Source organism: Grus americana, chromosome Z (assembly GCF_028858705.1).
Source record: "Grus americana isolate bGruAme1 chromosome Z, bGruAme1.mat, whole genome shotgun sequence".
Lineage (NCBI taxonomy): Eukaryota > Metazoa > Chordata > Aves > Gruiformes > Gruidae > Grus > Grus americana.
This window is the reverse complement of record NC_072891.1, coordinates 79,908,084-79,923,916: the sequence shown is the minus strand read 5'-3', so window position 1 is coordinate 79,923,916 and position 15,833 is coordinate 79,908,084. Positions and strand designations below refer to the sequence as shown.

General features: G+C 36.4%; 1 protein-coding gene across 11 annotated transcripts in view; it reads left to right on the top strand.

Moving 5' to 3' along the window:
* The window catches only part of SSBP2 (single stranded DNA binding protein 2), a 199,139-nt gene that overhangs the window by 154,199 nt on the left and 29,107 nt on the right, over window positions 1-15,833 (top strand). For all 11 annotated transcript variants that reach the window (XM_054810058.1, XM_054810056.1, XM_054810059.1 and 8 more), the window contains 4 exons: window positions 2,035-2,102; window positions 8,445-8,493; window positions 10,458-10,493; window positions 15,036-15,090. In XM_054810058.1, the coding sequence (XP_054666033.1) occupies window positions 2,035-2,102; window positions 8,445-8,493; window positions 10,458-10,493; window positions 15,036-15,090 (208 nt within the window). The remainder of the gene's footprint in view (window positions 1-2,034; window positions 2,103-8,444; window positions 8,494-10,457; window positions 10,494-15,035; window positions 15,091-15,833) is intronic.

Below are 15,833 nucleotides of genomic sequence, written 5' to 3'. Positions count from 1 at the left end.
ATGAGGTTCAGGGGGGGTTTTAAGCCATAGTTACGCTAGATGAATGGGATGCTACCTCCAGTCCATGACCACTACTTCTCCCCATCCTTCACATCTGCTGGTGAGCCTCCCACATGCTCCCTAATGCTTTCTTGTCAAAAAGAATCGGGTCATCTTAAATATTTATGAAAAAAGTCTTGCCTAATCTGGCTCATTTTGGCCATTAGGGAGCACTTTTATGAACAACTCAACTACCAGATAGACTGTGGCGTTGGTGACTGAGTAAAAAGCTTTAAGGAACAATTTGGGACACTAACTTCTGCAGAGAGCATAGCTGCAGCTGAAGGAACATGTATATTGGCAGCCTTAATGAAAGCCCTCTTATTTGAGGATGAAGGAGTACATTTGATTAGAATTAGCAGTAATTAGTTAGAAGTACATTTGATTAGGATTCTTCCAGTCCTGCATAGTCTTCCATAGAGTTCTTTAACCCTGGTCCAGACAGATGATTCCTGAATTAAAATAAAGAGGGGAGATACCAGACAGACCAAGGAAGGAGAATGGCTCAGCCCTCCACATCAAGATGGAAAAATTAAATATAACAGATACAGAACTGCTGTTTTGTTACAGTCAGTTCTCTTCCAGATCCAGTAGTGCCAACTGGAGATGGTACTGTGCCCAGATGCTTTGACTACCCACTGGTTACAGTTCTGACAGAGGAGTTGCTCAGGCAAAATCATCTAGGGTAACCTAGGTTAAACAGGAGGTTTGAGTTAATCTGGCTGACTTTTGCCTGAGCATGTGCACCAGTCAGTTTACCGGCTGCACTCAAAAAGGCAGGAGTGAGTAGCAATTGATGGCTGTCAGCTGTGGATAATACTGTCTTCAGATGGCACTGTTGGGTCTGGAATATTTTCAGAGTTGTTAAAAATGAAGAAAATTTTAAGTTTGAGGTTTTTGTTTGCAGCAACAGAACCTCCTGTCCTAGTTATAGATCAGTTCTAGATCAGCTCCTGATAACTGATATGTCATATCAGTCAAGGTACACACAGCACCAGACCCGTACTTTCAATATCACTGTTGGATTTCTCCCATCTATTTATGACTTCATGTTTATGTGGTTTTGTGAATCAGACCAATATAGAGAACATCTATAAACCTGAGTCAAATAGCAGTTTGTAGTACATTGTACATGAAATAGAGTGTATTAGTTTTATTATTGCACAATAGACTGCAACAATGACCTAAATGTTTTTAAAGTTGCTTCTTTGTCCTCCCTCTTTGGAAAATGCACAGCTGTTCATTAGAAAAATGTAGCAGGATTAACACAGATTAGGGAGTGCATTATGATTGTGAGGTAAGATAGACTGTTCCGCTTGTATTCCTCTGAATAAAAACAGGTATAATTTCATTTTTCATGTAAGTAGTACAGTTAAACTTTCGTCATAATATCAGAGCACAAACTCAGATTTTATAGGCATTGGGTAATTCATTTGTTGGCATCACTATGACATACATTATCATTAAATACTTTTCATATTATTTACCATAGACTTATTAGAGAAATGTAATGGTTATGCTGTATGTTTTAAAAGTGATATCATGTGGTGTAATTTTATACAAGCATTTATTGATATCCTAACAAAATCTAATTTTAAAAAATTCTGTTTAAATTCCGTGATATAGAAATCTTAGAATCTAAGTTCCGGTTTCTGATCTTCAATGAGCTCCCTTGGTATAAAAGTGAATACATTATAGAACTGCCCCTTGCTGACCATTGACTAGAACTCTATATGTGTAAATAATTCCTCCTGAAACAATTGACATTTTCAGTATTCTTAGGACTATTTCTGTTGTTTGTAATTCTTTCTCCCTGGGGTTAACAATATTATTTTTTTAAGTCAACAATGGAAACTCCTGAAACAATGAATTTCATTGGCCTATCCAGTCAGCAGTTATGTAGGGATATCATTAACCTGCTGTCCTTTCTTTCCCCCTCCTCTTTGGTTTTGTTTTTTTGTTTTGTGGTAGTCTGACCCTTGGTTATCATTGCAGAACTATGGAGGTGCAATGAGACCCCCACTGAATGCTTTAGGTGGCCCGGGGATGCCTGGAATGAACATGTAAGCACAATAATAAAATCTTATAATATTTAGAAAAAAATAATTATTTCATTGTATAAGTAACATTTGGGATACATAAGACAAGGAGAACATGCTTTGATAAGAAACATGCTTTGATGACTAATAATAGAAATTTGAAAAAGTGAACCCACAGCAGTTTCCTTCTTCTGCATGCATCTCTTACAGGCACCTTTGCTGTCCCTACAAGTCTGTACAACTACTCAGTTTCTTTCACAGGTCAAAGTTCAAATATTGGGAATATTTTGTCAGTATAGCAACTGATAAATCCTTGTATGCATTTTTTTTAAAAATGGCATTATTTACACTTTTTTTTTTACTTTATTGATTAAATATTTTGTAAATAATGGTACAAGTATGGTTCTTTTCTGCAAAATAAAGAAGTACTTTATTTTAGCGAAACAAAACCACTGTCTAGAACTATTTATAAAAAAAGACATATTTGAAAAAAGAAATATGGATGATTCTCTCTGTGTTGCTGTTTTTATTTTCATAACTACATTCATTTCCACTCTAAACAGATAGAAGAGTATTACAGATGTGAGTGTAAGGTTTTCAGTGTCTCTGTGTACTTCTGGGACTGGATCATCATTCGGTAAAAATTGATATAGACTGAGTTCAGTTAAGCTATACTGCTTTATTTCAAGCATGGATTTAGTCATGGCAGTGTATTATGCCTTTTATACCTGTAGACAACTCCCCTTTCTAAGTATGTAGAAAAATTTCAAGTGTAAAATGACTGTATCTAGAGTAGACTAGATTTAAGCTGAAGATTTTAGCATAGCAAGTATCCCAACATGAGGAATCTTCTGCACTTTAGATAAATGTTTTGCTTGCCTGGAGTTGCTTAAATGATTAGCAAGCCCAAGGGAAAGTAAGATGCTCCTTGTATTATTTAGATTTCTCTCTTTTAAGAGATTCACAGATTTTAAGGGGCTGCTATAGTTACCTTTAGCTTAACATAGACCAAAGATTATCAAGTTATTCTTCTATCCTGGCCCTACCTCTGCTGAAGTTAGCACATTTTTTTCATAACCAGCATTTTGCAGACCCTGGGGTGGTCACAGAAGATAGTATTGTGGTCCAGCTATCAAGACACTAGAATGTGTCTTGTCACAATCTAAAGCAGAGAGCATCTTCTTTTACTCCTTTTACATCTTCATCTTTCAAGAATGAGTTTTCAGAAGATCAACACAGAAAACAACAGTCAATATTTATATATGCTTGTTACCATTATATCATAGATACCCATTTTTACTCTTATTTTTATAGGAAACAAACAAGAGATGATAAATTTCATTTCAAGTAAATAGTTACCAACATGAAAAACTAAAAGAGGCATTGAGATAGAAAATACTGTTGAAAAAATATCTAATCCACCATATCCTTAATTTCTTTTGATTTCCAGACATATCTTGAATTCTTGAAGCAAATAAAATTAAGTCTAAAGTTGGGTGTTACTCTGTCATAGACATCATATATTGGACTCAAGACAATTCTAGGAACTTTCCCAAGGGTAGGCATTTCTTCTTTTAAGTAAAATTGATGTAGAAAAAATATTTAGATATTTGAAATTCAGTGTGAGTATAATATAAGCACTACATGGATTGTCCTCAGGAGGAGATTTAATGATAAGAAAATTAACTTTCTAAAATAAAATGATGTAGAATTAAAATTCAGGATAGGTAAGATATTGTAGGCTACTTATCAACATAGAGTGGAGAGTTTATGTAAGAAAAATAAGAAAACAGGTTCCTGGATGACAAAAAGAATTCCTGATACACCAGAAAGAGAGAAGATGGTTATGGGTTGAAATACTAACATTTCCACATTGTAGCATTTAATAAGCACATTTCATCTTGTATTGAGCCAGTAAACATACATAGATCAGGTTCTTTTAATTCAGTGATGTGGGAATTACATTTTCTTTTGAACTTGTATGTCCTCTTGAAGGGGACATCATGAATTGGAGTCCTTTACTTGGGAAACCGATGAACTTTAATATAGTATATGATGTGCTGAGAAGAACAAGAAGAAGTAAAGCAATAATTATGAAGTACGTAGCCATAGCTGTCTCCACATCTTACCAGGCATATACTGCACTCCTTTACATTTGGACTAGATGATCTCCAGAGGTCCCTTCCAACCCCTACTATTCTGTGATTTCTTACAAACTCATCTTTACTCCAGCTCAACTGAAAGTGGGAACAGAATGCTCTTTCTTGGTTTTGAACAAGACTTCATAGTGTTCCTTTGCCTGTTATAGTTTACTTTAAAGGCATAAGAGAGTCCAAAGTGCAAGTACTGGAACATTATGCTTATCGTGAGGTCTGTTACAGGCTGAATCACAGACCGTTGCAAGGAGCTCCATTATTGCATGCCTTACTATGAATATTTTTTTTTACCATCAAACTGAGTAATTATTTTCCTCTGCCAAATGGAGTGACACACACTGATCAAAAGGAAAAAGGAAAGGGTTACATGGTCTGGGTTTCTTTTAGTGGTATTTCCAGGACATCAGGTTTTTTGCTTACTGTGAAGTTACTGCTGTCAAAATAGTCCTTACACCAAAATCCTAGTGAAGACTCATTGTCTGGTCAATTCAAGCACTGAGGATCAGTCAGACTGCATCCAAGGATAACCTGCGGGGAGCAGCAATAAATGGACCCAGCTATGTCAAATGCATTCTTTGTATTATTCCTTACAGTTTATCTAGTGCACAGTGCTAAGAAGCAACAGTGTACTTACATTTAGTATACTTTCATTTCTAGGAAACAGGATAGCTACACATAATGGTATTGCCTTATAGTAACATACATTTGTCTTTACATAGCCATATCTTTTTCTTACATTAAAATCTTAGAATCTGTTCTATTCAATGTGTTTGGATTTTTGACAATGCTAAAATACAAAAATGTGTACTCTACAAAAACAGTTGCCATTTTAAAACCTCGCTTTTTCTCCTGGGAAAGCTTGAAAGGAAGAAGTTTTGGTTAAGAGCAGAGTATCTGCCAGATATAATTTTACATTTTTCTGGATGAAAAAGTGTTCTTTATTGTCAAAAATGGCAACAACCAGCCTGGGAGCTCATACACAGTATTTCAGTTCAGGAGCATATACTCCACAAATGTAGTATTGCTAAATAATTGCTTACTCAGTCATAACTAACGCCTATCAGATTGCAGTTTGAACTAGCTGATACATATCCTGTGTTTTTCTTCAAAATAATTTTATTTTAGCTATAAGATTTCAAGTTGAAACTTGGTATGGCCATTTTTAGTAAGATTTTCTTTCTTTGTGGAAAAATGCCCTCTTTGAATAAAATGGAAAATGTCAAGGAGCAGTGTTACATTTCACTGGCACTTTTTAATGGCCCGTGTGACCTGCAGTGCTGTCTTAAGCGCTAAAAGTATCTCAGTCATGCTTGAAAAGAAAAAAAAAGTGATTTTTTTTTTTTACTTCAATTCACAAACTTGTGTCTAGATGTTTAATTTCCTGATTGAATATATTTGCCCCTTGGGAAACTGAAATTTTAGACTTTATTTTTTTCAAGTACTATGATCAATGCTATAGGACTACCTTCAAGGATAAAATGCAGTTGTAATTAGTCATAGTGATAGATACTTCATAAATTAATCCATTTTGGAATTGGTGTATTCATAGTAATGTTTTATGACTCTGTTGATGTTTCCAAAATAAACATTTAATAAAGGGGAAAAAAATTCCTTGCCTTGCATTGAAAAAAGGTGCAGGTAGCTGGGTCTTTATGTGTGTTTTATAAGCTGACAACATTGGGCTCCACAAAAACCATATGGCTTTCCAGCAGAATCTGCCACAGTGTTTTCTAAGTCTATACTTAGAGCTGTCCATGGCTTCCAATAAATTTGCCAATTCCAACAGCTTTTTAGATGAAAGGTGAGTTTCCCTGTCTTCTTCTAAGCTATCTAAATTTCCATGTTGCTTTGGCTTAAGCCAATTGTGTATCTGAGTCAGCTTTTTAATATCTCTGTTGTTCAGAGTACTCTGCAGTGTAGCCATAGCCATTTTCCATTTGATGCTTTTCACTGGGTATGTTTGTGTTATTTAATGTCACACAACCAAGTGCAGGATTTTGGAGTGAAAACAGACTTCCAGTGTTGTTACAAATATTCCTGATTTCTCTGAAAAAGAGGACCCAGTAAACCAAATGTGGTACATAGGAAAAAGAACTACTTTTTTTTTTAAAAAAGAAAAAAAAGAACCTAATATTTTAGCTTGTAATTGTTAGCAGAGGAGAAACTGCTGAATATTTGACCTGAGGAGCATGAGTACTGTGACTCCTTTTTCTTGCTTTGCCTTCCCTCCTCCCAGTGAATAAGGCAGAAAAGACCCTTACCTACATTCTTGTTTTCTGACATTCCAAAAATAATATCAGTGGAAATAAATCAATTTTCACGTGATTTATTTCGGTTGATTGAGCTAATTTTTTTATAGTTTCATCAACACTAATTAAAAAAATAAGATTCAATATTAAATCCCTCAGGCAATGTATCTACTTAACAATTTTTAGTTTTGCAAGACTTTAAAATAGATAGAAAACTTCCTGAACTCATTAATAAAGCCTGCTTTCTTTATATTTGAATCACTCTCCCATATCTGCTAAGCTGTCGTGGCTAATGTTGCTTTTCTAAAGCTAATGAGGCCAAAATGCCATTTTAAATGCAAAAGTTTTGTCATCTGCTCTGCCTTTCAGTTGCCAGGCCTTCAAAAAGTGATTTTGTCGTATTTATAAATAACTAAGAGTTCTTAATGCTCCTAGGAATAATTACGGTTATTGAGATGTTATGACTGTAAACATGGAGATTTTACCTCCCATATGGCTTAGTTCCCCTGAGACTGTTAAAAGACGAAGCCTAACCACCAAACTATTTTTCTGAGCTCAGCTAAGAGTGAGAAACTTAAAATAACAGCAAGAGTTGTGAGAAAAAACATGCTCTATCTGGACAGGTTTTCCTTTTTCCTTTCCCCATTCCTTCTGCTTTTAGTACCTGTCTGATGTCTCATTGGAGTTGGCTTCATCAAACAGGTCTTCTGCCTGGTACAGCCTTGGGGAGCTGCCACTTAATCATGCGCACACCATTTCGGCCAACTGTAACGAGAATGTCTGAAAAGTGTGAAATTTCCATTTTGCGTGGTGTATCATAAATTTCATGTTTCTGTGACCTCTGTGGAGGTAATGTAGCCTTAGTCAAGTAGCAAACTGTTTTTAGATATGTATCTAAACATATGCTTAAAGCACATGTATAAAATGGCATGTTTTCAATTTTTAATACCTGAGATTTTTTATTGTTACTGTTATTACTATTATCAAATACAGGTTATAGCAACATATTTTCTGTGGCTTGCTCTTTTAAAAAACAGGTTTTCTCAAAACATTTATAAGGTACTAGCATCAGTTTCACTAATGAAACCTTACTATGCTTGCAGTATTCTAGATCCATACTCAATACATGCACCCTCAATTCTTCAGGAAGGTACTTACTTAGATCCCTTCCAACCCAAACCATTCTATGATTCTATGATTCTATGCAAGCAAGACTGTTTCTGTGACTGAAATTACACTTACATTTTAGTACCTTTCTGCCTTTGTCTCTACTCTAAGTAGATTTTTGTGGAATGTGTGATACTTCCTCCAAATATTTTTAAAAAGGTTAACAGAGTACAATGGAAAACACTCCTCATGAGAACTAGAAGAGTTTGGGAACTTGTTTTTTACTCTTTGCAAAACTCCGTGCCACATTAAAATGTTGCATCTATGTAACACAGAGTTAAATTCTCCGTGAAGGGAAGCGCTTCAAACGATGTAAATTTGCAAGGTCTTTCAAATTTTTCCAGTGAGAATATAAAAGGGAATGGCTTGCGCTTCCTAAATTTGCAAGTGTTTGGGACCAATGCGGAGCTGTGCCGTCTCCACTGCAGCGCCTGGCAGTGTGGTTCCTGGGGAAGGACTCCTCATGGTGCCATTCTGGCAGGGCCCGTCCCGGAGAGTACAGGAGTACCGGAATGAGTCAGGATCTGAGCTGTCTGAAAAGTGAGCGGCAGGGTTGTAATAATAAATAAATAAATAATAAGCTCATAAACTGATTAAATTATGATGGTAGTGCAATGATGAGAATTTTGCTATAACATTATAACTTGGTGTAGTTGTGGTTTATAAACACACTTTAATTTGGAAAAAAGCCATCTCCTTCCTTACTCTGCAAACAGATTATTTTGACTTGCTTCCTCAGAGCTGGTCAGAAGATGGGGATTGTTCTGTGTCTCATCTTTTGTCTTCTGTTACAGGGGTCCTGGGGGTGGTAGACCTTGGCCAAACCCAACCAATGCCAATTCTGTAAGTAAACATTTAAAACATATTCGACATCATCTTATATTTAGGGAAGTATTTCTCATCAATACAGCAGGAAAAAAAAATCCAATTCATTCAACAAGTAGGATACTGCATGCTTTTTATTTTTCTCTATTACCCTAATGCAGAGCTGGTACAGTGAGGAGCACATCTGAACAGCGATCTCATTGACCTGCAAATATCCAGCTCTGTTCATAATCACACAACAGGTCTGCATCTTCACATCAGTTACAACACAATTGTTATCCTGGGGTATATTTAAAATACATTTTGGCTTCCTTTAGCACAAGTAAGATGAGTTAGGTCCACACTGGCTGGCCAGCAAGCTCTACAGAAATCACAGCTTGTCAAGATACAGCTTAATGTGTGCTCACATATTTTACATAACAAAAGCACATTTGCTGCTCTTAACTAGGTAATATGGAATCATAGAGCAATTGCTTGCAAGACACCAGCCATCTTTATATGCTTTTTGTAAAAAGCAGTGCACTCTGTTGAATTTCATTGCAACAATTACAAAATGAAGTAGCCTAATAGCAGTTTGAAGGAGGAGGTCAGTGAGGCATCCCACACGAACAGCAGTGTCTGATATTTCTTCAGAAAACACAAAGGCAAAGCTTTCATTTTCATTCAGTGCTCATACATCATTAGTATAAAAATGTGTCCCATTTTAGCACTTGCAGTTGGATAAGATGTGTCTGGCTTAACAGAGTAGCCTGGTTCTTCCTGTTGTTCTCAGTTTTGATTTTTATATTCTACTGATGATGACTGAGGGAGAAAAAGAGCTGAAACTCTTCCTCAGTTTTCTTTTGCATGTATCCATGGATGTTAAGATGTTTTTTAACTAATAGTTGAAATATTTTCATTCTGTGCAATTAATTGAGAAGTCCAGTAATAGATGTATCTGTAAAAATGAGTTGGCTGACAAGTTGTCTACAATCATGTAAGATGCTTATGCTACAGCATAATTGTGTATTTTGTCAGTACAGTTGTTTAATTCTTACCCCATCCTCCTATGATATCATTGGTCCATACTCCTTTAGAGAGAATAATTGCAAAGGGTATCATAAGGAAGAAAACTGGATTATTTGCAGGCAACTGGATTTCTCCACATATCCTCTGTAACAAAAACCGCAATTGAATTTGAAATGGTTATAGAACACTGTCCTTTAAAAAAAAAAAAAATGCAGAGACATAAAATTAGAATCTTCTAGGGTGAGAGACCTAAGAGAGTTGCTTTTCCTTTTATGGTCAAGATTTTAATCAAGATTAAGTATATATAAGAACATGCTAATTCAGTCTGTGCTTGGGATGACTCTGAAGTCCTATTGACTTAAATGCAAGTATGTGCTGCTTAACTTTATAAACCTTATAAAACGTATTACCTTAATAATCTTACAGCTTAACCTTTTACTATGGACTGCAGATCTTTACAGAGCTTATTGTGGCTCCTGCAGTAAGAATAAGAAGACTATTGTAGTAGATGCAAGAGCTGAATTGGTACTAGGGCTTGTAACTTGATGTCTTAAAAAAGTGATGCTGGCTGTTAAAAATGCATGCCTCACTTACTGTGAAAAAATAGAAAGCAGATATTAGACCTCAGCCTACAGACATTTAAATGTGTGAATTATGTTATTCATACTGATTTCATTAGAGTGGCTACCAGGGCACAGTAATCTTAAATGGAAGTATCTTTATTTGAAATATTGGGTATTAAATTTGGGTTGTGTCTATGTTGATAGCTTTTAACTTGAACATACTTACAAGGACAAGTTGTGGAAAAGAAGAGGTGTTTGTTTTGACAACAGTAGCATTTTTCTGCAATCCTTAACTGTGTCTTTGAAATAAATTGAACAAATAAGCATTAACCTACAGCTGTACATAAATATATGTATTAGCTGTGTCTCACTGCAGAAGAAGTCACTGTTTTGTTTCTGTTGATATTACAGATACCTTATTCTTCAGCATCTCCTGGGAACTATGTAGTAAGTACACTTGTGTGTGTTTGCGTATTAGAATAGATGTTACATTTTATTTAGGCAAAAAAATAGCTGTCCAGATGTTAAGAAGAACCCTTGTGTGTTGGTTGAGAACTGAACATCTGATCTGCACTTAGGTTTTTTCCTGCCATCTATGGTGCATATGTTGATGTTCATTACTAGAATCATTATCAGTCTGGTCAAAATTGCCCTGAGTGCTGTTTTATTTCAGCAAACATTTACATAACCAATACAATATATTGTCTTCAATAATAAGGAATAAAAACCCCTAGCTTTCTCGGTAACACAATATTGTGCATGAGTTTCTGAACTTCTTCACAAAAAAAAAGCATTTGAAGAATTAGAACAAGCTTTTATCTCCCCAGAGATATATAAATGGGTCCTTATAGCTAACATTTTAAGGGAAATTTTTATAATTACCTTCTGAAGACTTGAAAATTATTTTTTCTCCATAGTCTGCTATGTCTTCATTTCACAGACATTCTCTTAGTTTATTATGGATTAGTCGGTATCTTTATTTTTTTCTCAGTGCGTACTTTTGAATGGAATAGTTAAAACTTTGTAATAGGCCCAGCAATGAGCTGTCGATTCAAAAGAGCCACTCTCTCTGGAATTTAACATATACACTTTACCTATCAACAAAATGGGGTTTTGTTGGAGGATATACTGCTGGTTTTTGTCTTCGTCCGGAGAGATTAACTTTGTTTATCCTTTTAGGCTCTTTGTTATTGTTGTTACTGTTGTGCTTGGATTATTTGTTCTTCTCATGTACTCTTCTAAGGTGTGTTGTTTCATCTGGTTTTATCACGTGCTTAGTACTGGTGTCACAGGATAATGAGGGAGAATTGTATATATACATACGTTGGATTCCAAATTTCTGTTGGTCGGTCAGGTTTCAGTAGACCTCTCTTGATTTTTCATGTTTTACCACCTGAAGATTAGATAACAGCAGGGCGCTGGCTTTAACCAGCATAAACACTGAAGCTATTTCAGAGTGTGGACATAGATAGCAAGGTCCTTCACCATGAGGACAATATACCAGTGTTTTCTCATCTGTTTGTGATGCTTGTAGGTTTCTCTTACTTTCAGTCTTGCAAGAGAGATGATCCTGCAGAGCTAAAGCTGAGGGATGAGTTCAAGGATGAGCTTGTTTTGTCCAGACAAAAAAATTTCTTTCGTCCTTTATTTAGACAATTACCTGTGAAAAAGGCTACAATTCTCGTAAGTGTCCGTAACTAGTACTCATTTTGCCACATGTTAGTGGAAATGGTCCAAATCTGCTGATCTCCAAACCAGTTCTTGTAATGCAGAACTTAATAAGCTTCTCTGTGTAGGGAAGAATTTTTGTTGGTTTTGCCCTAGATATTTGTGATCAGTTATTGTTGCAGATTTTGAAGACTTTTTTTGGAATATTTGACTTCATAGTCTAATTTTTTAGACGTATGAAGTCCTGAGAAACTAGAAAAGGAGATAATACAGGAAATTATTTTAAAGAAGCAAACCTAATTAAATGCAGGTCATAGTAGTGGACTCTCTTGGTGTCCTCACATCAAGCCAAAGGTCATTCAGGATAAATGACTTGGACAAAAGAGGACATCACCATATTTCAGTGCATAGATAGAGGAGTAAGAGTAAAGAGTTGATTTTACCTCTTTCAGTGACAATGTTGAGACTGATGCCGGAATGTTGCATCTCTAATTGGCAACATTGAAGGGAAATCAAAAGATATGCAGAGATGCAAGAGTGAGACATACAGACAATTGAAGTATTGGAGAAAATGCCTGATCAGATGCGTTCTGTGAAGTCCAGTTGTGGTAGCATTTCTGCCTGATTTGTTGTCCCTACTCTACTGCTGAAGGTTACCATTCCTTCAGGTCTGTCACTGGAGTTCCTTGGATGAGTGACCCTCTTCATCCAGAACATCTGAAGTTGATTGAAGCATTTAAAGAACCAGGTCCTTGCTGAAGCACTTCAGTTGACCCAAAATAGGTGGAGGGACACTCACAGAGGCAGCTCCAAGCCAACCTGAGGCTGCTGCTAGCAGAGGGTAGTGGTGGAGCAGCTGAGGTGGGCCAAGGGTTGAAATCCTCTTCTCCCAGCATAAATGCTTGCACAGTGCATGTCTTGTCTAATGCTGAGAGAGTAGTCTTGCTTCAGAAAGGCTCACCACATTTTGGGAAAGGAACACATGGAGTCCAGCCATACAAACAGCTAAGTAAGCAAAACTGGGGGGCAGTAGCTTCCAAGAGAGCAGTCAGTTGGGGACAACGTTTGTGCTGGAGAGCTCTTAAAGCAGCTTTTTAGCCAAAGGATTTGTGACATGGAACTACATGCTTTGTGAGCTTAATCTGTTTAGTTTATCAGACAGTTTTTGAGAAATAATTCCATTACATATTAATATGTTCTCAGAGTGAAAAGAGCTGATACCGAGACTTTCTAAGAGAAGAAAATATACAATGAGAGTACATGCAAATTTAAAATTAGATGCAAAAGTTGGTAGTGAAGAAAAGTAACTTTTCTAATAAATGCCCAGTTAGTGGTTTCTATACCTCTTTATGTGATGCTGAAAAATATATATAAACCTAAAAATATCAAGTTAGTGAGCTTAGTGCACAAGTACATGGATAAAAAGTCATAGCCTGTGATGCCTAGAGGGTCATATATGTGACCCAAAGGTCCCTTTGAATTTAGAGTCTATAGCTCTGCAGCAGCAATGGGGGAGCTTCTTGTTGCTGAGGGCTGAATAGGCCTTTCAGACGGTTTTGGCAAGCTCAATCCTAACACATTCATTACTGATTCAATTGTAATTTGGGAGGGGAAAAAAGCTATGTGGCTGCTGGCAGCATGAAATGAAGTTGTGATTATGCCTTGATTTTTCTAAGCTGATCTGTGGGTTTCATGGTGGAACAAGCTTTTGTTCTATCACGCTTTATAAAAGATACTTGGTGACCTTGCTTAGTTCACAAGCAAGGGGAAGCACAAGGTAAAGAGCTGGTAGGTGGGGTTATGTATAAGAGCACAGAGGTGTATATATATGTAGACTGACTGCAGGGGCATGCTGCTGCTTCTGGGTAAAAGATTTTTGTTTCATCTGCAATTAAAGGAGAGTTGATGATTGGCTGACAGACAGATGGTTCTCCTTGCAAGTATTTTACTTGTATGAACCTGGGGTGGAGCGGTATCAATCAGAAAGCTGATACGTTACTGAGTTTGATTGTCTGAAAATAGTATTTGCTAGTATATTATTGCTAAATGTTTTGTAAGAAATGTTATTTTAAGTAGGTCATTAAAAAACAGCATCCATTGTTTTAAATTCAAGAGTTCTCTGCCTCCTTCCAAAATATCACAGGGAATTACAGCAAATCTCAGCAATGTCCTTGTAAGCAAACAGGAACAATGAAACCTTTATATTTGGTGCTGCTGAAAAAATGTTCCCATCTGGAACAGTATATTTGCTATTTTAAAACAAAACAAAAGAGAGAAAAATATAATGAGTCATGTGGCAATGAAAATAATAATCTGTTGCTAGCAATCGGTGTATTTTTTATTATGGAAATTCAATATTTATTGACTTTTATTGACAAAGACATTTGTATCAAAATGGAAGTTGGTAGTTTTTCATGTTACTTAACTAAAAATATTAGTGGATCTGCAAACGTAGGAAGCAAGAAGTTACAATTCTGTTCTTACTAAACAGCTAGGATGTTTAGAATAAAATTCTTGGAGAAATTCTTAAAGAACCTTAAAAAGCTTGTTTAAAAACCACAGCAGTTTGTGTACAGTTCTTAGTCGTAAACAGATTTGTAACACAGAAATACCTGAAAGTAAGAAAATAGCTGTTCCTTGATGGAGTTTTTTCCTTGGTTTTTTTAATCTTTGATTTAGCAGTCTAGGCAAGTGATTTGACTGTACCCAGCATTATCCTGACTTTTTTAATCCATTTGCCATTAATTTGAGAAGAAATTATATACAGATATTATTTTTAAAAAATTGTAGGATATTATACAGACAGAATTAAGATGCCTGTGGCATTGAGATACCAAGTCTGCCTAAAAAAAAAAGCTTTCTTAAGCAGTTCTGTCCCCATAGGACAACCCCTTGTTTTGTGCTTAGCAAATATTGGTTACTCTACCATTGACTGTGTACAGAGTGCAACAAAACAGAAGTGCCAGCTGAAAAGCCAGTGTTAATAAAAGTAGGTTGAGGGAATTAAATATAGCTGTCTTAGGCCCTGCTCCAACTATTTCTATTGTCTGACTCACAGCATGACACAGAGTTATTGACTAATGGATATTCTTGGGTCTGTATACCTATGTACATCAGAAGTCTGTGCCAGAGCTTGCTGACCATTTACCTTGTCTTACTCTTTGACGAGCTATTTCATTAATTTATCAGAAAATGTGCATGTTTTTACCAGAGTAACTCATGACATTCACGGTACTTTCTTTTTGTTCATTTGTTCTGTGTTCATTTTTTACTGCAGTATTTTTTTCTTTCATGCTAATTGACATTTTCTACCCTCTCTAGGGTCCTCCGGGAGGTGGAGGGCCACCAGGAACACCTATCATGCCTAGTCCTGCAGGTATTGAAATATACTCCGAAATAATAAAAGATAATTATAAGGCATATTAGGAAGTACACAAATTATTTTTCAGACTTTGATTTTCATGAAAAATCAGCTAATGAGAGATTATTAGATTTGTGCTTTCTGTATCAGTTTTTTTCCTGCGCTTTCACTCTCTTTCTTTCCCTACTGTCTTGCAGAGATCAAAGCATTGTATCTCTGCAGTTCAGAACAATTAATTTCTCTGTCTTTTGAGCCCATCTTTTCTTGCACAATTTCAGCAACAACAAGTTAAAAACTGAAGAAGTCATGGTCTTTATTTGCTTTTGCTAGTGTTCTTTGGGATCATTCCACCAGTTTGGAAATCAGGAGATTTCTGAATCTGGTGAAACTTTCCCTGTAGTATCCTAAGGACTAGACCAGATCAATGTGTGGCTCTTGAGCAATGTGCTGCATCCTGCAGCTATGCTGTCTGACCAACAGCAGGGTCATGCTGGACAGATTGCTCTCCTCTCTCTTGCAATGGAGGAGTTAGGTCCCAGAGGAACCATCATCGTGTCCTACCAGCGGTCTGTTCCCAGAACTTCAACTGCCCCACTGTTTCTCCAAGTAACATGGGCTGTATCTTGCAACGCTGACCACATGGAGATTTTGGCCATACAAAAGACTGGCTACATTCCTACTAAGGTTTGATGAACCAAAGAGGAGGATGGGAGGATTCAGGATGGCTAGCTAGCTTCTCAAGGCTTAAAGATGGTCAA